Source organism: Oncorhynchus keta, unplaced genomic scaffold (assembly GCF_023373465.1).
Source record: "Oncorhynchus keta strain PuntledgeMale-10-30-2019 unplaced genomic scaffold, Oket_V2 Un_scaffold_5439_pilon_pilon, whole genome shotgun sequence".
Lineage (NCBI taxonomy): Eukaryota > Metazoa > Chordata > Actinopteri > Salmoniformes > Salmonidae > Oncorhynchus > Oncorhynchus keta.
Genome location: NW_026290959.1, coordinates 51305 through 74479, shown reverse-complemented (window position 1 = coordinate 74479; position 23175 = coordinate 51305). Strand labels below are relative to the sequence as shown.

General features: G+C 49.0%; 1 protein-coding gene across 1 annotated transcript in view; it reads right to left on the bottom strand.

Annotated features, from left to right (window-relative positions):
* Positions 1-5233: 5233 nt before the first annotated feature.
* LOC127929125 (solute carrier family 15 member 1-like) overlaps positions 5234-23175 on the bottom strand; it is a gene marked incomplete at its 5' end in the record, with an annotated part of 68990 nt that continues 51048 nt past the window's right edge. The window contains 5 exons of the mRNA XM_052516661.1: positions 5234-5889; positions 7445-7552; positions 7705-7842; positions 8333-8450; positions 8537-8686. Of these exons, the coding sequence (XP_052372621.1) occupies positions 5620-5889; positions 7445-7552; positions 7705-7842; positions 8333-8450; positions 8537-8686 (784 nt within the window). The remainder of the gene's footprint in view (positions 5890-7444; positions 7553-7704; positions 7843-8332; positions 8451-8536; positions 8687-23175) is intronic.

Below are 23175 nucleotides of genomic sequence, written 5' to 3'. Positions count from 1 at the left end.
CTGGGATGGAGAGGTCTGATTGTTCCAGGGGGTAGAGTAGTGATATTAACCCCTAGGAACCAAACTAAACTGGGATGGAGAGGTCTGATTGTTCCAGGGGGTAGAGTAGTGATATTAACCCCTAGGAACCAAACTAAACTGGTCTGATTGTTCCAGGGGGTAGAGTAGTGATATTAACCCCTAGGAACCAAACTAAACTGGTCTGATTGTTCCAGGGGGTAGAGTAGTGATATTAACCCCTAGGAACCAAACTAAACTGGTCTGATTGTTCCAGGGGGTAGAGTAGTGATATTAACCCCTAGGAACCAAACTAAACTGGGATGGAGAGGTCTGATTGTTCCAGGGGGTAGAGTAGTGATATTAACCCCTAGGAACCAAACTAAACTGGTCTGATTGTTCCAGGGGGTAGAGTAGTGATATTAACCCCTAGGAACCAAACTAAACTGGTCTGATTGTTCCAGGGGGTAGAGTAGTGATATTAACCCCTAGGAACCAAACTAAACTGGTCTGATTGTTCCAGGGGGTAGAGTAGTGATATTAACCCCTAGGAACCAAACTAAACTGGGATGGAGAGGTCTGATTGTTCCAGGGGGTAGAGTAGTGATATTAACCCCTAGGAACCAAACTAAACTGGGATGGAGAGGTCTGATTGTTCCAGGGGTAGAGTAGTGATATTAACCCCTAGGAACCAAACTAAACTGGTCTGATTGTTCCAGGGGTAGAGTAGTGATATTAACCCCTAGGAACCAAACTAAACTGGTCTGATTGTTCCAGGGGTAGAGTAGTGATATTAACCCCTAGGAACCAAACTAAACTGGTCTGATTGTTCCAGGGGGTAGAGTAGTGATATTAACCCCTAGGAACCAAACTAAACTGGTCTGATTGTTCCAGGGGGTAGAGTAGTGATATTAACCCCTAGGAACCAAACTAAACTGGTCTGATTGTTCCAGGGGGTAGAGTAGTGATATTAACCCCTAGGAACCAAACTAAACTGGTCTGATTGTTCCAGGGGGTAGAGTAGTGATATTAACCCCTAGGAACCAAACTAAACTGGTCTGATTGTTCCAGGGGGTAGAGTAGTGATATTAACCCCTAGGAACCAAACTAAACTGGGATGGAGAGGTCTGATTGTTCCAGGGGGTAGAGTAGTGATATTAACCCCTAGGAACCAAACTAAACTGGGATGGAGAGGTCTGATTGTTCCAGGGGGTAGAGTAGTGATATTAACCCCTAGGAACCAAACTAAACTGGGATGGAGAGGTCTGATTGTTCCAGGGGGTAGAGTAGTGATATTAACCCCTAGGAACCAAACTAAACTGGTCTGATTGTTCCAGGGGGTAGAGTAGTGATATTAACCCCTAGGAACCAAACTAAACTGGTCTGATTGTTCCAGGGGGTAGAGTAGTGATATTAACCCCTAGGAACCAAACTAAACTGGTCTGATTGTTCCAGGGGGTAGAGTAGTGATATTAACCCCTAGGAACCAAACTAAACTGGGATGGTTCCAGGGGTAGAGTAGTGATTGTTCCAAACTAAACTGGGATTGTTCCAGGGGTAGAGTAGTGATATTAACCCCTAGGAACCAAACTAAACTGGGATGGAGCTCTGATTGTTCCAGGGGTAGAGTAGTGATATTAACCCCTAGGAACCAAACTAAACTGGTCTGATTGTTCCAGGGGTAGAGTAGTGATATTAACCCCTCAGGAACCAAACTAAACTGGTCTGATTGTTCCAGGGGGTAGAGTAGTGATATTAACCCCTAGGAACCAAACTAAACTGGTCTGATTGTTCCAGGGGTAGAGTAGTGATATTAAAATCAAACCAAATCAAACTTTGATTGTTCCAGGGGTACACATGATATTAACCCCTAGAACCAAACTAAACTGGTCTGATTGTTCCAGGGGTAGAGTAGTGATATTAACCCCTAGGAACCAAACAATGGTCTGATTGTTCCAGGGGTAGAGTAGTGATATTAACCCCTAGGAACCAAACTAAACTGGTCTGATTGTTCCAGGGGTAGATAGTGATATAACCCCTAGGAACCAAACTAAACTGGTCTGATTGTTCCATGGGTAGATAGTGTATTAACCCTAGGAACCAAACTAAACTGGGATGGAGAGGTCTGATTGTTCCAGGGGATAGAGTAGTGATATTAACCCCTAGGAACCAAACTAAACTGGGAAGTGGCATGATTGTTCCAGGGGTGGCTAGTGATATTAACCCCTAGGAACCAAACTAAACTGGGATGGAGAGGTCTGATTGTTCCAGGGGTAGAGTACAGTGATATTAACCCCTAGGAACCAAACTAAACTGGTCTGATTGTTCCAGGGGTAGAGTAATATTAACCCCTAGGAACCAAACTAAACTGGTCTGATTGTTCCAGGGGTAGAGTAGTGATATTAACCCCTAGGAACCAAACTAAACTGGTCTGATTGTTCCAGGGGTAGAGTAGTGATATTAACCCCTAGGAACCAAACTAAACTGGGATGGAGAGGTCTGATTGTTCCAGGGGTAGAGTTGATATTAACCCAGCCAAACTAAACTGGGATGGAGCGTCTGGCTGTTCCAGGGGTAACAGTAGTGATATTAACCTTAGGAACCAAACTGGGGATGGAGGTCTGATTGTTCCAGGGGTAGAGTAGTGATATTAACCCCTGGAACCAAACTAAACTGGGATGGAGAGGTCTGATTGTTCTGGGGTGATAGTGATATTAACCCCTAGGAACCAAACTAAACTGGTCTGATTGTTCCAGGGGGTAGAGTAGATATTTATGGCCTTCCTAGGAACCAAACTAAACTGGTCTGATTGTTCCAGGGGCAGAGTAGTGATTGCCCCTAGGAACCAAACTAAACTGGTCTGATTGTTCCAGGGGTAGAGTAGTGATATTAACCCCTAGGAACCAAACTAAACTGGTCTGATTGTTCCAGGGGGTAGAGTAGTGATATTAACCCCTAGGAACCAAACTAAACTGGGATGGAGAGGTCTGATTGTTCCAGGGGGTAGAGTAGTGATATTAACCCCTAGGAACCAAACTAAACTGGGATGGAGAGGTCTGATTGTTCCAGGGGGTAGAGAGTGATATTAACCCCTAGGAACCAAACTAAACTGGTCTGATTGTTCCAGGGTGTAGAGTAGTGATATTAACCCCTAGGAACCAAACTAAACTGGTCTTTGTTCCAGGGGGTGAGTAGTGATATTAACCCCTAGGAACCAAACTAAACTGGTCTGATTGTTCCAGGGGTAGAGTAGTGATATTAACCCCTAGGAACCAAACTAAACTGGTCTGATTGTTCCAGGGGTAGAGTAGTGATATTAACCCCAGGAACCAAACTAAACTGGTCTGATTGTTCCAGGGGTAGAGTAGTGATATTAACCCCTAGGAACCAAACTAAACTGGTCTGATTGTTCCAGGTAGAGTAGTGATATTAACCCCTAGGAACCAAACTAAACTGGTCTGATTGTTCCAGGGGGTAGAGTAGTGATATTAACCCCTAGGAACCAAACTAAACTGGTCTGATTGTTCCAGGGGTAGAGTAGTGATATTAACCCCTAGGAACCAAACTAAACTGGTCTGATTGTTCCAGGGGGTAGAGTTGATATTAACCCCTAGGAACCAAACTAAACTGGGATGGACAGGGATTGTTCCAGGGGTAGAGTAGGATATTAACCCCTAGGAACCAAACTAAACTGGGATGGAGCGGTCTGATTGTTCCAGGGGTAGAGTAGTGATATTAACCCCTAGGAACCAAACTGGGATGGAGAGGTCTGATTGTTCCAGGGGTAAGTCCCCTAGGAACCAAACTAAACTGGGATGGAGAGGTCTGATTGTTCCAGGGGTAGAGTAGTGATATTAACCCCTAGGAACCAAACTAAACTGGTCTGATTGTTCCAGGGGTAGAGTAGTGATATTAACCCCTAGGAACCAAACTAAACTGGTCTGATTGTTCCAGGGGTAGAGTAGTGATATTAACCCCTAGGAACCAAACTAAACTGGTCTGATTGTTCCAGGGGTAGAGTAGTGATATTAACCCCTAGGAACCAAACTAAACTGGTCTGATTGTTCCAGGGGGTAGAGTAGTGATATTAACCCCTAGGAACCAAACTAAACTGGGATGGAGAGGTCTGATTGTTCCAGGGGGTAGAGTAGTGATATTAACCCCTAGGAACCAAACTAAACTGGGATGGAGAGGTCTGATTGTTCCAGGGGGTAGAGTAGTGATATTAACCCCTAGGAACCAAACTAAACTGGTCTGATTGTTCCAGGGGGTAGAGTAGTGATATTAACCCCTAGGAACCAAACTAAACTGGTCTGATTGTTCCAGGGGTAGAGTAGTGATATTAACCCCTAGGAACCAAACTAAACTGGTCTGATTGTTCCAGGGGGTAGAGTAGTGATATTAACCCCTAGGAACCAAACTAAACTGGTCTGATTGTTCCAGGGGTAGAGTAGTGATATTAACCCCTAGGAACCAAACTAAACTGGTCTGATTGTTCCAGGGGTAGAGTAGTGATATTAACCCCTAGGAACCAAACTAAACTGGTCTGATTGTTCCAGGGGGTAGAGTAGTGATATTAACCCCTAGGAACCAAACTAAACTGGTCTGATTGTTCCAGGGGGTAGAGTAGTGATATTAACCCCTAGGAACCAAACTAAACTGGTCTGATTGTTCCAGGGGGTAGAGTAGTGATATTAACCCCTAGGAACCAAACTAAACTGGGATGGAGCGGTCTGATTGTTCCAGGGGGTAGAGTAGTGATATTAACCCCTAGGAACCAAACTAAACTGGTCTGATTTTGTCCAAAAGAAACTCTCATTTTTGTTGCAAAACAAAGCGGTTTGCAACGGTTTAGACTAATGATTACCTGGACTAATGATTACCTGGACTAAAGATTACCTGGACTAAAGATTACCTGGACTAATGATTACCTGGACTAAAGATTACCTGGACTAATGATTACCTGGACTAATGATTACCTGGACTAAAGATTACCTGGACTAATGATTACCTGGACTAAAGATTACCTGGACTAATGATTACCTGGACTAAAGATTACCTGGACTAATGATTACCTGGACTAAAGATTACCTGGACTAATGATTACCTGGACTAACGATTACCTGGACTAATGATTACCTGGACTAATGATTACCTGGACTAATGATTACCTGGACTAATGATTACCTGGACTAATGATTACCTTACACCTGGCTGACAATATCACCACACAAAGTTAGACTCATCCTCTTTATTGAAGCACTTGACTACCAGGGACTCACTTGGTGTGGAATTAATACCAAGAGTCCCTGGCAACATCAAACCCAAAACAACTACATATCCAGTACACAAAACACTGTACTGGGAAATTAATAGGAATGGTCATTCATACAGTATGTCCTCTTTCAAATAAATTATGATGAGCAAAAATACATTCATAATGTTGCTTTTGCTACATGGTGCAAAATAAATCGTTGTAAAAAATTATTTACAATATATCAAAGTCTAAATTTACCCATAAAGCTGTAAGGATTAATGTTCATAAGATTAAGTTCCAATGGTTCTCTCTCTGAGACCTGTTCTGATTGGTTCAGGAGGAGGAGGTAGTGTGGATGGGGAGTTTTACATCTTGCTCTGTTTGACGTCTTGGTTATGCTGCTCAACAACAGAATCCCTCTTCTTCTTGTCAGAACCCTTGCTGCTCTTGCTGCAGTCTGAGTCCTTTCTCTCCATCTCAACCCGATCTCTCTTCTTCTCCTCCGGCTCGTGTTCCGGCTGGCAGAACTGGGCCTCGATCTCCGCTGGGTCAGTGTAGGTGTAGAAGTAGGACATGACGGCGAACACAATACACACCACCAAAAGGAGAGAGGCAAACAGGATATATTCTGCCCACTGGAACACACAGACACACAGGGGTTAATATCACTACTCTGCCCCCTGGAACACAGGGGTTAATATCACTACTCTACCCCCTGGAACACAGGGGTTAATATCACTACTCTGCCCCCTGGAACACAGGATTTAATATAACTACTCTGCCCCCTGGAACACAGGGGTTAATATCACTACTCTGCCCCCTGGAACACAGGGGTTAATATCACTACTCTGCCCCCTGGAACACAGGGGTTAATATCACTACTCTACCCCCTGGAACACAGGGGTTAATATCACTACTCTGCCCCCTGGAACACAGGGGTTGATATAACTACTCTACCCCCTGGAACACACAGACACACAGGGGTTAATATCACTACTCTGCCCCTGGAACACAGGGGTTAATATAACTACTCTACCCCTGGAACACACAGACACACAGGGGTTAATATCACTACTCTGCCCCCTGGAACACACAGGGGTTAATATCACTACTCTGCCCCTGGAACACACAGGGGTTAATATCACTACTCTGCCCCTGGAACACACAGACACACAGGGGTTAATATCACTACTCTACCCCTGGAACACACAGGGGTTAATATCACTACTCTGCCCCTGGAACACACAGGGGTAATATCACTACTCTGCCCCCTGGAACACACAGACACACAGGGGTTAATATCACTACTCTACCCCTGGAACACACAGGGGTTAATATCACTACTCTGCCCCCTGGAACACAGGGGTTAATATCACTACTCTGCCCCTGGAACACACAGACACACAGGGGTTAATATCACTACTCTACCCCCTGGAACACACAGGGGTTAATATCACTACTCTGCCCCTGGAACACACAGACACACAGGGTTAATATCACTACTCTACCCCTGGAACACACAGGGGTTAATATCACTACTCTGCCCCCTGGAACACACAGGGGTTAATATCACTACTCTGCCCCTGGAACACACAGACACACAGGGATTAATATCACTACTCTGCCCCCTGGAACACACAGGGGTTAATATCACTACTCTGCCCCCTGGAACACACAGACACACAGGGGTTAATATCACTACTCTACCCCCTGGAACACACAGGGGTTAATATCACTACTCTACCCCCTGGAACACACAGGGGTTAATATCACTACTCTACCCCCTGGAACACACAGGGGTTAATATCACTACTCTACCCCCTGGAACACACAGGGGTTAATATCACTACTCTACCCCTGGAACACACAGGGGTTAATATCACTACTCTGCCCCCTGGAACACACAGACACACAGGGGTTAATATCACTACTCTGCCCCCTGGAACACACAGACACACAGGGGTTAATATCACTACTCTACCCCCTGGAACACACAGGGGTTAATATCACTACTCTGCCCCCTGGAACACACAGACACACAGGGGTTAATATCACTACTCTACCCCCTGGAACACACAGATAACAAGGTTTAGATATCAATGAACTTAGGCCCTATCTGACCTCAGTACAGTGGTCAGTATTGTTTAGAGGGTTTTATAGGGTTCTAGATGTTAGAAGATCTGTAGTAACCTGATCTGAGAGCTGTGCTGCCTCGGCAACAATCAGCACTATGATGTTTCCCACGGCGACGGTGAACAGCCAACCAGCCTGCAGCACCGACTTCATGTTGCTAGGCGCCTGCAGAGCAAGAAGAGGTTTTGGGGTTGAGATGAGAATTGAAAGTTAATTGTTTAAGTAACAGGTCTGAGTTGAGTTGTGTTTGGATGACAGAGAGCCACTAGAGACCAAGGCTAGTGTGATGGGTGAGAGAGGACAGTGGCGCCCCCTACCTGCGAGTAGGAGAACTCCAGGCCAGTCACAGAGAACACCACCTCTCCTGCTGTCATGAGGAAGTACTGAGGGATTTGCCAGCCCATGTGGATGGTGTTGGGCTTGATGTCTTCTACCACCTGGATGGCCTGCCAACACTGGACACAGTAATCAACACATGAAACCTGGTAAACAGCCCAACATGGGCCTTCACAACACAATCAGACACAACAAACAGAAAAACATGCAGTAAGACCCTGGTAAACAGCCCAACATGGGCCTTCACAACACAATCAGACACAACAAACAGAAAAACATGCAGTAAGACCCTGGTAAACAGCCCAACATGGGCCTTCACAACACAATCAGACACAGCAAACAGAAAAACATGCAGTAAGACCCTGGTAAACAGCCCAACATGGGCCTTCACAACACAATCAGACACAACAAACAGAAAAACATGCAGTAAGACCCTGGTAAACAGCCCAACATGGGCCTTCACAACACAATCAGACACAACACACAGAAACACATGCAGTAAGACCTGGTAAACAGCCCAACATGGGCCTTCACAACACAATCAGACACAGCACATTGCTAGTTTGGTTGAGGGTTGGGTATCAGGGGTTATAGGATAGAGGACTTTACATCAGGGGGTCCGATGTTGAATGTGGATGGTATGACGAGGGTGAAGGCGCTGCCAAAGCCCAGCTCTTTAGAGTACAGACACGATGCACCACCTCTGTTCATGATGGTAAACTCCGCCCTGAGACACACAACAGCCAATCAGATCTCTCTCCTCGCCCCCATACGGTATAAATGTGTGTTGATATGAAGCAAAAAGCCACTCACTTTCCCTGTGGAACCAGACTGTAGTTGGAGACAGACAGAGGAGCGATGTCACCGACTCCCAACGTGACATTCAACGGACTGCCCAAACCATTCACGAATCTACGGTGTGAAACAGCAAAACAACAGGTCAGGAACACTTTAGATGGATAACTCATTGATCAGTTCAGAACCCAGACCCTAACCACTAACTGGACTGTTGGTAACACTCAGGGTCCTGACCCTAACCACTAACTGGACTGTTGGTAACACTCAGGGTCCTGACCCTAACCACTAACTGGACTGTTGGTAACACTCAGGGTCCTGACCCTAACCACTAACTGGACTGTTGGTAACACTCAGGGTCCTGACCCTAACCACTAACTGGACTGTTGGTAACACTCAGGGTTCAGACCCTAACCACTAACTGGACTGTTGGTAACACTCAGGGTCCTGACCCTAACCACTAACTGGACTGTTGGTAACACTCAGGGTTCAGACCCTAACCACTAACTGGACTGTTGGTAACACTCAGGGTCCTGACCCTAACCACTAACAGGACTGTTGGTAACATTCAGGGTCCTGACCCTAACCACTAACGGGACTGTTGGTAACACTCAGGGTCCTGACCCTAACCACTAACTGGACTGTTGGTAACACTCAGGGTCCTGACCCTAACCACTAACGGGACTGTTGGTAACACTCAGGGTCCTGACCCTAACCACTAACTGGACTGTTGGTAACACTCAGGGTCCTGACCCTAACCACTAACGGGACTGTTGGTAACACTCAGGGTCCTGACCCTAACCACTAACTGGACTGTTGGTAACACTCAGGGTCCTGACCCTAACCACTAACGGGACTGTTGGTAACACTCAGGGTCCTGACCCTAACCACTAACGGGACTGTTGGTAACACACAGGGTCCTGACCCTAACCACTAACGGGACTGTTGGTAACACTCAGGGTCCTGACCCTAACCACTAACGGGACTGTTGGTAACACTCAGGGTCCTGACCCTAACCACTAACGGGACTGTTGGTAACACACAGGGTCCTGACCCTAACCACTAACTGGACTGTTGGTAACACTCAGGGTCCTGACCCTAACCACTAACGGGACTGTTGGTAACACACAGGGTCCTGACCCTAACCACTAACAGGACTGTTGGTAAGACTCAGGGTCCTGACCCTAACCACTAACTGGACTGTTGGTAACACTCAGGGTCCTGACCCTAACCACTAACTGGACTGTTGGTAACACTCAGGGTCCTGACCCTAACCACTAACTGGACTGTTGGTAACACTCAGGGTCCTGACCCTAACCACTAACTGGACTGTTGGTAACACTCAGGGTCCTGACCCTAACCACTAACTGGACTGTTGGTAACACTCAGGGTCCTGACCCTAACCACTAACTGGACTGTTGGTAACACTCAGGGTCCTGACCCTAACCACTAACGGGACTGTTGGTAACACTCAGGGTCCTGACCCTAACCACTAACTGGACTGTTGGTAACACTCAGGGTCCTGACCCTAACCACTAACTGGACTGTTGGTAACACTCAGGGTCCTGACCCTAACCACTAACTGGACTGTTGGTAACACTCAGGGTCCTGACCCTAACCACTAACAGGACTGTTGGTAACACTCAGGGTCCTGACCCTAACCACTAACGGGACTGTTGGTAACACTCAGGGTCCTGACCCTAACCACTAACTGGACTGTTGGTAACACTCAGGGTCCTGACCCTAACCACTAACGGGACTGTTGGTAACACTCAGGTCCTGACCCTAACCACTAACGGGACTGTTGGTAACACACAGGGTCCTGACCCTAACCACTAACTGGACTGTTGGTAACACTCAGGGTCCTGACCGTAACCACTAACGGGACTGTTGGTAACACTCAGGGTCCTGACCCTAACCACTAACGGGACTGTTGGTAACACTCAGGGTCCTGACCCTAACCACTAACTGGACTGTTGGTAACACTCAGGGTCCTGACCCTAACCACTAACTGGACTGTTGGTAACACTCAGGGTCCTGACCCTAACCACTAACTGGACTGTTGGTAACACTCAGGGTCCTGACCCTAACCACTAACTGGACTGTTGGTAACACTCAGGGTCCTGACCCTAACCACTAACTGGACTGTTGGTAACACTCAGGGTCCTGACCCTAACCACTAACTGGACTGTTGGTAACACTCAGGGTCCTGACCCTAACCACTAACGGGACTGTTGGTAACACTCAGGGTCCTGACCCTAACCACTAACTGGACTGTTGGTAACACTCAGGGTCCTGACCCTGACCACTAACAGGACTGTTGGTAACATTCAGGGTCCTGACCCTAACCACTAACGGGACTGTTGGTAACACTCAGGGTCCTGACCCTAACCACTAACAGGACTGTTGGTAACATTCAGGGTCCTGACCCTAACCACTAACTGGACTGTTGGTAACACTCAGGGTCCTGACCCTAACCACTAACTGGACTGTTGGTAACACTCAGGGTCCTGACCCTAACCACTAACTGGACTGTTGGTAACACTCAGGGTCCTGACCCTAACCACTAACTGGACTGTTGGTAACACTCAGGGTCCTGACCCTAACCACTAACTGGACTGTTGGTAACACTCAGGGTTCAGACCCTAACCACTAACTGGACTGTTGGTAACACTCAGGGTCCTGACCCTAACCACTAACTGGACTGTTGGTAACACTCAGGGTCCTGACCCTAACCACTAACTGGACTGTTGGTAACACTCAGGGTCCTGACCCTAACCACTAACGGGACTGTTGGTAACACTCAGGTCCTGACCCTAACCACTAACTGGACTGTTGGTAACACTCAGGGTTCTGACCCTAACCACTAACAGGACTGTTGGTAACACTCAGGGTTCTGACCCTAACCACTAACGGGACTGTTGGTAACACACAGGGTTCTGACCCTAACCACTAACAGGACTGTTGGTAACACTCAGGGTTCTGACCCTAACCACTAACAGGACTGTTGGTAACACTCAGGGTCCTGACCCTAACCACTAACTGGACTGTTGGTAACACTCAGGGTCCTGACCCTAACCACTAACAGGACTGTTGGTAACACTCAGGGTCCTGACCCTAACCACTAACAGGACTGTTGGTAACACTCAGGGTCCAGACCCTAACCACTAACGGGACTGTTGGTAACACTCAGGGTCCTGACCCTAACCACTAACAGGACTGTTGGTAACACTCATGGTCCTGACCCTAACCACTAACAGGACTGTTGGTAACACTCAGGGTCCTGACCCTAACCACTAACTGGACTGTTGGTAACACTCAGGGTCCTGACCTAACCACTAACAGGACTGTTGGTAACACTCAGGGTCCTGACCCTAACCACTAACTGGACTGTTGGTAACACTCAGGGTCCTGACCCTAACCACTAACAGGACTGTTGGTAACACGCAGGGTCCTGACCCTAACCACTAACTGGACTGTTGGTAACACTCAGGGTCCTGACCCTAACCACTAACGGGACTGTTGGTAACACTCAGGGTTCTGACCCTAACCACTAACAGGACTGTTGGTAACACTCAGGGTCCTGACCCTAACCACTAACTGGACTGTTGGTAACACTCAGGGTCCTGACCCTAACCACTAACAGGACTGTTGGTTACACTCAGGGTCCTGACCCTAACCACTAACAGGACTGTTGGTAACACTCAGGGTCCAGACCCTAACCACTAACGGGACTGTTGGTAACACTCAGGGTCCTGACCCTAACCACTAACAGGACTGTTGGTAACACTCAGGGTCCTGACCCTAACCACTAACAGGACTGTTGGTAACACTCAGGTCCTGACCTAACCACTAACTGGACTGTTGGTAACACTCAGGATCCTGACCCTAACCACTAACAGGACTGTTGGTAACACTCAGGGTCCTGACCCTAACCACTAACTGGACTGTTGGTAACACTCAGGGTCCTGACCCTAACCACTAACAGGACTGTTGGTAACACTCAGGGTCCTGACCCTAACCACTAACTGGACTGTTGGTAACACTCAGGGTCCTGACCCTAACCACTAACAGGACTGTTGGTAACACTCAGGGTCCTGACCCTAACCACTAACTGGACTGTTGGTAACACTCAGGGTCCTGACCCTAACCACTAACAGGACTGTTGGTAACACTCAGGGTTCTGACCCTAACCACTAACAGGACTGTTGGTAACACTCAGGGTCCTGACCCTAACCACTAACTGGACTGTTGGTAACACTCAGGGTCCTGACCCTAACCACTAACAGGACTGTTGGTAACACTCAGGGTCCTGACCCTAACCACTAACAGGACTGTTGGTTACACTCAGGGTCCAGACCCTAACCACTAACGGGACTGTTGGTAACACTCAGGGTCCTGACCCTAACCACTAACGGGACTATTGGTAACACTCAGGGTCCTGACCCTAACCACTAACGGGACTGTTGGTAACACTCAGGTCCTGACCCTAACCACTAACAGGACTGTTGGTAACACTCAGGGTCCTGACCCTAACCACTAACTGGACTGTTGGTAACACTCAGGGTTCAGACCCTAACCACTAACAGGACTGTTGGTAACACTCAGGGTCCTGACCATAACCACTAACTGGACTGTTGGTAACACTCAGGGTCCTGACCCTAACCACTAACAGGACTGTTGTTAACACTCAGGGTCCTGACCCTAATCACTAACAGGATTGTTGGTAACACTCAGGTCCTGACCCTAACCACTAACGGGACTGTTGGTAACACTCAGGGTCCTGACCCTAACCACTAACGGGACTATTGGTAACACTCAGGGTCCTGACCCTAACCACTAACGGGACTGTTGGTAACACTCAGGGTCCTGACCCTAACCACTAACAGGACTGTTGGTAACACTCAGGGTCCTGACCCTAACCACTAACTGGACTGTTGGTAACACTCAGGGTTCAGACCCTAACCACTAACAGGACTGTTGGTAACACTCAGGGTCCTGACCCTAACCACTAACTGGACTGTTGGTAACACTCAGGGTCCTGACCCTAACCACTAACAGGACTGTTGGTAACACTCAGGGTCCTGACCCTAACCACTAACAGGACTGTTGGTAACACTCAGGTCCTGACCCTAACCACTAACTGGACTGTTGGTAACACTCAGGGTTCAGACCCTAACCACTAACAGGACTGTTGGTAACACTCAGGGTCCTGACCCTAACCACTAACTGGACTGTTGGTAACACTCAGGGTCCTGACCCTAACCACTAACAGGACTGTTGGTAACACTCAGGGTCCAGACCCTAACCACTAACGGGACTGTTGGTAACACTCAGGGTCCTGACCCTAACCACTAACAGGACTGTTGGTAACACTCAGGGTCCTGACCCTAACCACTAACTGGACTGTTGGTAACACTCAGGGTCCTGACCCTAACCACTAACAGGACTGTTGGTAACACTCAGGGTCCAGACCCTAACCACTAACAGGACTGTTGGTAACACTCAGGGTCCAGACCCTAACCACTAACGGGACTGTTGGTAACACTCAAGGTCCAGACCCTAACCACTAACAGGACTGTTGGTAACACTCAGGGTCCTGACCCTAACCACTAACTGGACTGTTGGTAACACTCAGGGTCCTGACCCTAACCACTAACAGGACTGTTGGTAACACACAGGGTCCTGACCGTAATCACTAACTGGACTGTTGGTAACACTCAGGGTCCTGACCCTAACCACTAACTGGACTGTTGGTAACACTCAGGGTCCTGACCCTAACCACTAACAGGACTGTTGGTAACACTCAGGGTCCTGACCCTAACCACTAACGGGACTGTTGGTAACACTCAGGGTCCTGACCCTAACCACTAACAGGACTGTTGGTAACACTCAGGGTCCTGACCCTAACCACTAACTGGACTGTTGGTAACACTCAGGGTCCTGACCCTAACCACTAACAGGACTGTTGGTAACACTCAGGGTCCAGACCCTAACCACTAACGGGACTGTTGGTAACACTCAGGGTCCTGACCCTAACCACTAACAGGACTGTTGGTAACACTCAGGGTCCTGACCCTAACCACTAACTGGACTGTTGGTAACACTCAGGGTCCTGACCCTAACCACTAACAGGACTGTTGTTAACACTCAGGGTCCTGACCCTAACCACTAACAGGATTGTTGGTAACACTCAGGGTCCTGACCCTAACCACTAACGGGACTGTTGGTAACACTCAGGGTCCTGACCCTAACCACTAACGGGACTATTGGTAACACTCAGGGTCCTGACCCTAACCACTAACGGGACTGTTGGTAACACTCAGGGTCCTGACCCTAACCACTAACTGGACTGTTGGTAACACTCAGGGTCCTGACCCTAACCACTAACTGGACTGTTGGTAACACTCAGGGTTCAGACCCTAACCACTAACTGGACTGTTGGTAACACTCAGGGTCCTGACCCTAACCACTAACTGGACTGTTGGTAACACTCAAGGTCCAGACCCTAACCACTAACAGGACTGTTGGTAACACTCAGGGTCCAGACCCTAACCACTAACAGGACTGTTGGTAACACTCAGGGTCCTGACCCTAACCACTAACAGGACTGTTGGTAACACTCAGGGTCCAGACCCTAACCACTAACGGGACTGTTGGTAACACTCAGGGTCCTGACCCTAACCACTAACAGGACTGTTGGTAACACTCAGGGTCCTGACCCTAACCACTAACAGGACTGTTGGTAACACTCAGGGTTCAGACCCTAACCACTAACGGGACTGTTGGTAACACTCAGGGTCCTGACCCTAACCACTAACTGGACTGTTGGTAACACTCAGGGTCCTGACCCTAACCACTAACTGGACTGTTGGTAACACTCAGGGTCCTGACCCTAACCACTAACAGGACTGTTGGTAACACTCAGGGTCCTGACCCTAACCACTAACTGGACTGTTGGTAACACTCAGGGTCCTGACCCTAACCACTAACAGGACTGTTGGTAACACTCAGGGTCCTGACCCTAACCACTAACTGGACTGTTGGTAACACTCAGGGTCCTGACCCTAACCACTAACAGGACTGTTGGTAACACTCAGGGTTCTGACCCTAACCACTAACAGGACTGTTGGTAACACTCAGGGTCCTGACCCTAACCACTAACTGGACTGTTGGTAACACTCAGGGTCCTGACCCTAACCACTAACAGGACTGTTGGTAACACTCAGGGTCCTGACCCTAACCACTAACAGGACTGTTGGTTACACTCAGGGTCCAGACCCTAACCACTAACGGGACTGTTGGTAACACTCAGGGTCCTGACCCTAACCACTAACGGGACTATTGGTAACACTCAGGGTCCTGACCCTAACCACTAACGGGACTGTTGGTAACACTCAGGGTCCTGACCCTAACCACTAACAGGACTGTTGGTAACACTCAGGGTCCTGACCCTAACCACTAACTGGACTGTTGGTAACACTCAGGGTTCAGACCCTAACCACTAACAGGACTGTTGGTAACACTCAGGGTCCTGACCATAACCACTAACGGGACTGTTGGTAACACTCAGGGTCCTGACCCTAACCACTAACAGGACTGTTGTTAACACTCAGGGTCCTGACCCTAACCACTAACAGGATTGTTGGTAACACTCAGGGTCCTGACCCTAACCACTAACGGGACTGTTGGTAACACTCAGGGTCCTGACCCTAACCACTAACGGGACCATTGGTAACACTCAGGGTTCAGACCCTAACCACTAACGGGACTGTTGGTAACACTCAGGGTCCTGACCCTAACCACTAACAGGACTGTTGGTAACACTCAGGGTCCTGACCCTAACCACTAACGGGACTGTTGGTAACACTCAGGGTTCAGACCCTAACCACTAACAGGACTGTTGGTAACACTCAGGGTCCTGACCCTAACCACTAACAGGACTGTTGGTAACACTCAGGGTCCTGACCCTAACCACTAACAGGACTGTTGGTAACACTCAGGGTCCAGACCCTAACCACTAACGGGACTGTTGGTAACACTCAGGGTCCTGACCCTAACCACTAACAGGACTGTTGGTAACACTCAGGGTCCTGACCCTAACCACTAACTGGACTGTTGGTAACACTCAGGGTCCTGACCCTAACCACTAACAGGACTGTTGTTAACACTCAGGGTCCTGACCCTAACCACTAACAGGATTGTTGGTAACACTCAGGGTCCTGACCCTAACCACTAACGGGACTGTTGGTAACACTCAGGGTCCTGACCCTAACCACTAACAGGACTGTTGGTAACACTCAGGGTCCAGACCCTAACCACTAACGGGACTGTTGGTAACACTCAGGGTCCTGACCCTAACCACTAACGGGACTGTTGGTAACACTCAGGGTCCTGACCCTAACCACTAACTGGACTGTTGGTAACACTCAGGGTTCAGACCCTAACCACTAACAGGACTGTTGGTAACACTCAGGGTCCTGACCCTAACCACTAACAGGACTGTTGGTAACACTCAGGGTCCTGACCCTAACCACTAACAGGACTGTTGGTAACACTCAGGGTCCTGACACTAACCACTAACAGGACTGTTGGTAACACTCAGGGTCCTGACCCTAACCACTAACTGGACTGTTGGTAACACTCAGGGTTCAGACCCTAACCACTAACAGGACTGTTGGTAACACTCAGGGTCCTGACCCTAACCACTAACAGGACTGTTGGTAACACTCAGGGTCCTGACCCTAACCACTAACAGGACTGTTGGTAACACTCAGGGTCCTGACCCTAACCACTAACTGGACTGTTGGTAACACTCAGGTCCTGACCCTAACCACTAACAGGACTGTTGGTAACACTCAGGGTCCTGACCCTAACCACTAACTGGACTGTTGGTAACACTCAGGGTCCTGACCCTAACCACTAACAGGACTGTTGGTAACACTCAGGGTCCTGACCCTAACCACTAACTGGACTGTTGGTAACACTCAGGTCCTGACCCTAACCACTAACAGGACTGTTGGTAACACTCAGGGTCCTGACCCTAACCACTAACAGGACTGTTGGTAACACTCAGGTCCAGACCCTAACCACTAACGGGACTGTTGGTAACACTCAGGGTCCTGACCCTAACCACTAACAGGACTGTTGGTAACACTCATGGTCCTGACCCTAACCACTAACAGGACTGTTGGTAACACTCTGGGTCCAGACCCTAACCACTAACGGGACTGTTGGTAACACTCAGGGTCCAGACCCTAACCACTAACAGGACTGTTGGTAACACTCAGGGTCCTGACCCTAACCACTAACTGGACTGTTGGTAACACTCAGGGTCCTGACCCTAACCACTAACTGGACTGTTGGTAACACTCAGGGTCCTGACCCTAACCACTAACTGGACTGTTGGTAACACTCAGGGTCCTGACCCTAACCACTAACGGGACTGTTGGTAACACTCAGGGTTCAGACCCTAACCACTAACAAGACTGTTGGTAACACTCAGGGTCCTGACCCTAACCACTAACTGGACTGTTGGTAACACTCAGGGTCCTGACCCTAACCACTAACAGGACTGTTGGTAACACTCAGGGTCCTGACCCTAACCACTAACAGGACTGTTGGTAACACTCAGGGTCCAGACCCTAACCACTAACAGGACTGTTGGTAACACTCAGGGTCCTGACCCTAACCACTAACAGGACTGTTGGTAACACTCAGGGTCCTGACCCTAACCACTAACAGGACTGTTGGTAACACTCAGGGTCCTGACCCTAACCACTAACTGGACTGTTGGTAACACTCAGGGTCCTGACCCTAACCACTAACAGGACTGTTGGTAACACTCAGGGTCCTGACCCTAACCACTAACTGGACTGTTGGTAACACTCAGGGTCCTGACCCTAACCACTAACAGGACTGTTGGTAACACTCAGGGTCCTGACCCTAACCACTAACTGGACTGTTGGTAACACTCAGGGTCCTGACCCTAACCACTAACAGGACTGTTGGTAACACTCAGGGTCCTGACCCTAACCACTAACTGGACTGTTGGTAACACTCAGGGTCCTGACCCTAACCACTAACAGGACTGTTGGTAACACTCAGGGTTCAGACCCTAACCACTAACGGGACTGTTGGTAACACTCAGGGTCCTGACCCTAACCACTAACTGGACTGTTGGTAACACTCAGGGTCCTGACCCTAACCACTAACAGGACTGTTGGTAACACTCAGGGTCCTGACCCTAACCACTAACAGGACTGTTGGTTACACTCAGGGTCCAGACCCTAACCACTAACGGGACTGTTGGTAACACTCAGGGTCCTGACCCTAACCACTAACGGGACTATTGGTAACACTCAGGGTCCTGACCCTAACCACTAACAGGACTGTTGGTAACACTCAGGGTCCTGACCCTAACCACTAACAGGACTGTTGGTAACACTCAGGGTCCTGACCCTAACCACTAACTGGACTGTTGGTAACACTCAGGGTTCAGACCCTAACCACTAACAGGACTGTTGGTAACACTCAGGGTCCTGACCATAACCACTAACTGGACTGTTGGTAACACTCAGGGTCCTGACCCTAACCACTAACAGGACTGTTGTTAACACTCAGGGTCCTGACCTAACCACTAACAGGACTGTTGGTAACACTCAGGGTCCTGACCCTAACCACTAACGGGACTGTTGGTAACACTCAGGGTCCTGACCCTAACCACTAACGGGACTATTGGTAACACTCAGGGTCCTGACCCTAACCACTAACGGGACTGTTGGTAACACTCAGGGTCCTGACCCTAACCACTAACTGGACTGTTGGTAACACTCAGGGTCCTGACCCTAACCACTAACTGGACTGTTGGTAACACTCAGGGTTCAGACCCTAACCACTAACAGGACTGTTGGTAACACTCAGGGTCCTGACCCTAACCACTAACTGGACTGTTGGTAACACTCAGGGTCCTGACCCTAACCACTAACAGGACTGTTGGTAACACTCAGGGTCCTGACCCTAACCACTAACAGGACTGTTGGTAACACTCAGGGTCCTGACCCTAACCACTAACTGGACTGTTGGTAACACTCAGGGTTCAGACCCTAACCACTAACAGGACTGTTGGTAACACTCAGGGTCCTGACCCTAACCACTAACAGGACTGTTGGTAACACTCAGGGTCCAGACCCTAACCACTAACAGGACTGTTGGTAACACTCAGGGTCCAGACCCTAACCACTAACGGGACTGTTGGTAACACTCAGGGTCCTGACCCTAACCACTAACAGGACTGTTGGTAACACTCAGGGTCCTGACCCTAACCACTAACTGGACTGTTGGTAACACTCAGGGTCCTGACCCTAACCACTAACAGGACTGTTGGTAACACTCAGGGTCCTGACCTAACCACTAACAGGACTGTTGGTAACACTCAGGGTCCTGACCCTAACCACTAACGGGACTGTTGGTAACACTCAGGGTCCTGACCCTAACCACTAACAGGACTGTTGGTAACACTCAGGGTCCTGACCCTAACCACTAACTGGACTGTTGGTAACACTCAGGGTCCTGACCCTAACCACTAACAGGACTGTTGGTAACACTCAGGGTCCTGACCCTAACCACTAACTGGACTGTTGGTAACACTCAGGTCCTGACCCTAACCACTAACAGGACTGTTGGTAACACTCAGGGTCCTGACCCTAACCACTAACTGGACTGTTGGTAACACTCAGGGTCCTGACCCTAACCACTAACGGGACTGTTGGTAACACTCAGGGTTCTGACCTAACCACTAACAGGACTGTTGGTAACACTCAGGGTCCTGACCCTAACCACTAACTGGACTGTTGGTAACACTCAGGGTCCTGACCCTAACCACTAACAGGACTGTTGGTAACACTCAGGGTCCTGACCCTAACCACTAACAGGACTGTTGGTAACACTCAGGGTCCTGACCCTAACCACTAACGGGACTGTTGGTAACACTCAGGGTCCTGACCCTAACCACTAACAGGACTGTTGGTAACACTCAGGGTCCTGACCATAACCACTAACTGGACTGTTGGTAACACTCAGGGTCCTGACCCTAACCACTAACAGGACTGTTGGAACACTCAGGGTCCTGACCCTAACCACTAACAGGATTGTTGGTAACACTCAGGGTCCTGACCCTAACCACTAACAGGACTGTTGGTAACACTCAGGGTCCTGACCCTAACCACTAACGGGACTATTGGTAACACTCAGGTCCTGACCCTAACCACTAACGGGACTGTTGGTAACACTCAGGGTCCTGACCCTAACCACTAACAGGACTGTTGGTAACACTCAGGGTCCTGACCCTAACCACTAACTGGACTGTTGGTAACACTCAGGGTTCAGACCCTAACCACTAACAGGACTGTTGGTAACACTCAGGGTCCTGACCCTAACCACTAACTGGACTGTTGGTAACACTCAGGGTCCTGACCCTAACCACTAACAGGACTGTTGGTAACACTCAGGGTCCTGACCCTAACCACTAACAGGACTGTTGGTAACACTCAGGGTCCTGACCCTAACCACTAACTGGACTGTTGGTAACACTCAGGGTTCAGACCCTAACCACTAACAGGACTGTTGGTAACACTCAGGGTCCTGACCCTAACCACTAACAGGACTGTTGGTAACACTCAGGGTCCTGACCCTAACCACTAACAGGACTGTTGGTTACACTCAGGGTCCTGACCCTAACCACTAACGGGACTGTTGGTAACACTCAGGGTCCTGACCCTAACCACTAACAGGACTGTTGGTAACACTCAGGGTCCTGACCCTAACCACTAACGGGACTGTTGGTAACACTCAGGGTTCAGACCCCAACCACTAACTGGACTGTTGGTAACACTCAGGGTCCTGACCCTAACCACTAACTGGACTGTTGGTAACACTCAGGGTCCTGACCCTAACCACTAACTGGACTGTTGGTAACACTCAGGGTCCTGACCCTAACCACTAACAGGACTGTTGGTAACACTCAGGGTCCTGACCCTAACCACTAACTGGACTGTTGGTAACACTCAGGGTCCTGACCCTAACCACTAACTGGACTGTTGGTAACACTCAGGGTCCTGACCCTAACCACTAACTGGACTGTTGGTAACACTCAGGGTCCTGACCCTAACCACTAACAGGACTGTTGGTAACACTCAGGGTTCAGACCCTAACCACTAACAGGACTGTTGGTAACACTCAGGGTCCTGACCCTAACCACTAACTGGACTGTTGGTAACACTCAGGGTCCTGACCCTAACCACTAACAGGACTGTTGGTAACACTCAGGGTCCTGACCCTAACCACTAACAGGACTGTTGGTTACACTCAGGTCCAGACCCTAACCACTAACGGGACTGTTGGTAACACTCAGGTCCTGACCCTAACCACTAACGGGACTATTGGTAACACTCAGGGTCCTGACCCTAACCACTAACGGGACTGTTGGTAACACTCAGGGTCCTGACCCTAACCACTAACAGGACTGTTGGTAACACTCAGGGTCCTGACCCTAACCACTAACTGGACTGTTGGTAACACTCAGGGTTCAGACCCTAACCACTAACAGGACTGTTGGTAACACTCAGGGTCCTGACCATAACCACTAACTGGACTGTTGGTAACACTCAGGGTCCTGACCCTAACCACTAACAGGACTGTTGTTAACACTCAGGGTCCTGACCCTAACCACTAACAGGATTGTTGGTAACACTCAGGGTCCTGACCCTAACCACTAACGGGACTGTTGGTAACACTCAGGGTCCTGACCCTAACCACTAACGGGACTATTGGTAACACTCAGGGTCCTGACCCTAACCACTAACGGGACTGTTGGTAACACTCAGGGTCCTGACCCTAACCACTAACGGGACTGTTGGTAACACTCAGGGTCCTGACCCTAACCACTAACTGGACTGTTGGTAACACTCAGGGTTCAGACCCTAACCACTAACAGGACTGTTGGTAACACTCAGGGTCCTGACCCTAACCACTAACTGGACTGTTGGTAACACTCAGGGTCCTGACCCTAACCACTAACAGGACTGTTGGTAACACTCAGGGTCCTGACCCTAACCACTAACAGGACTGTTGGTAACACTCAGGGTCCTGACCCTAACCACTAACGGGACTGTTGGTAACACTCAGGGTCCTGACCCTAACCACTAACAGGACTGTTGGTAACACTCAGGGTCCTGACCCTAACCACTAACTGGACTGTTGGTAACACTCAGGGTCCTGACCCTAACCACTAACAGGACTGTTGGTAACACTCAGGGTCCTGACCCTAACCACTAACAGGACTGTTGGTAACACTCAGGGTCCTGACCCTAACCACTAACGGGACTGTTGGTAACACTCAGGGTCCTGACCTAACCACTAACAGGACTGTTGGTAACACTCAGGGTCCTGACCCTAACCACTAACTGGACTGTTGGTAACACTCAGGGTTCAGACCCTAACCACTAACAGGACTGTTGGTAACACTCAGGGTCCTGACCCTAACCACTAACTGGACTGTTGGTAACACTCAGGGTCCTGACCCTAACCACTAACAGGACTGTTGGTAACACTCAGGGTTCAGACCCTAACCACTAACAGGACTGTTGGTAACACTCAGG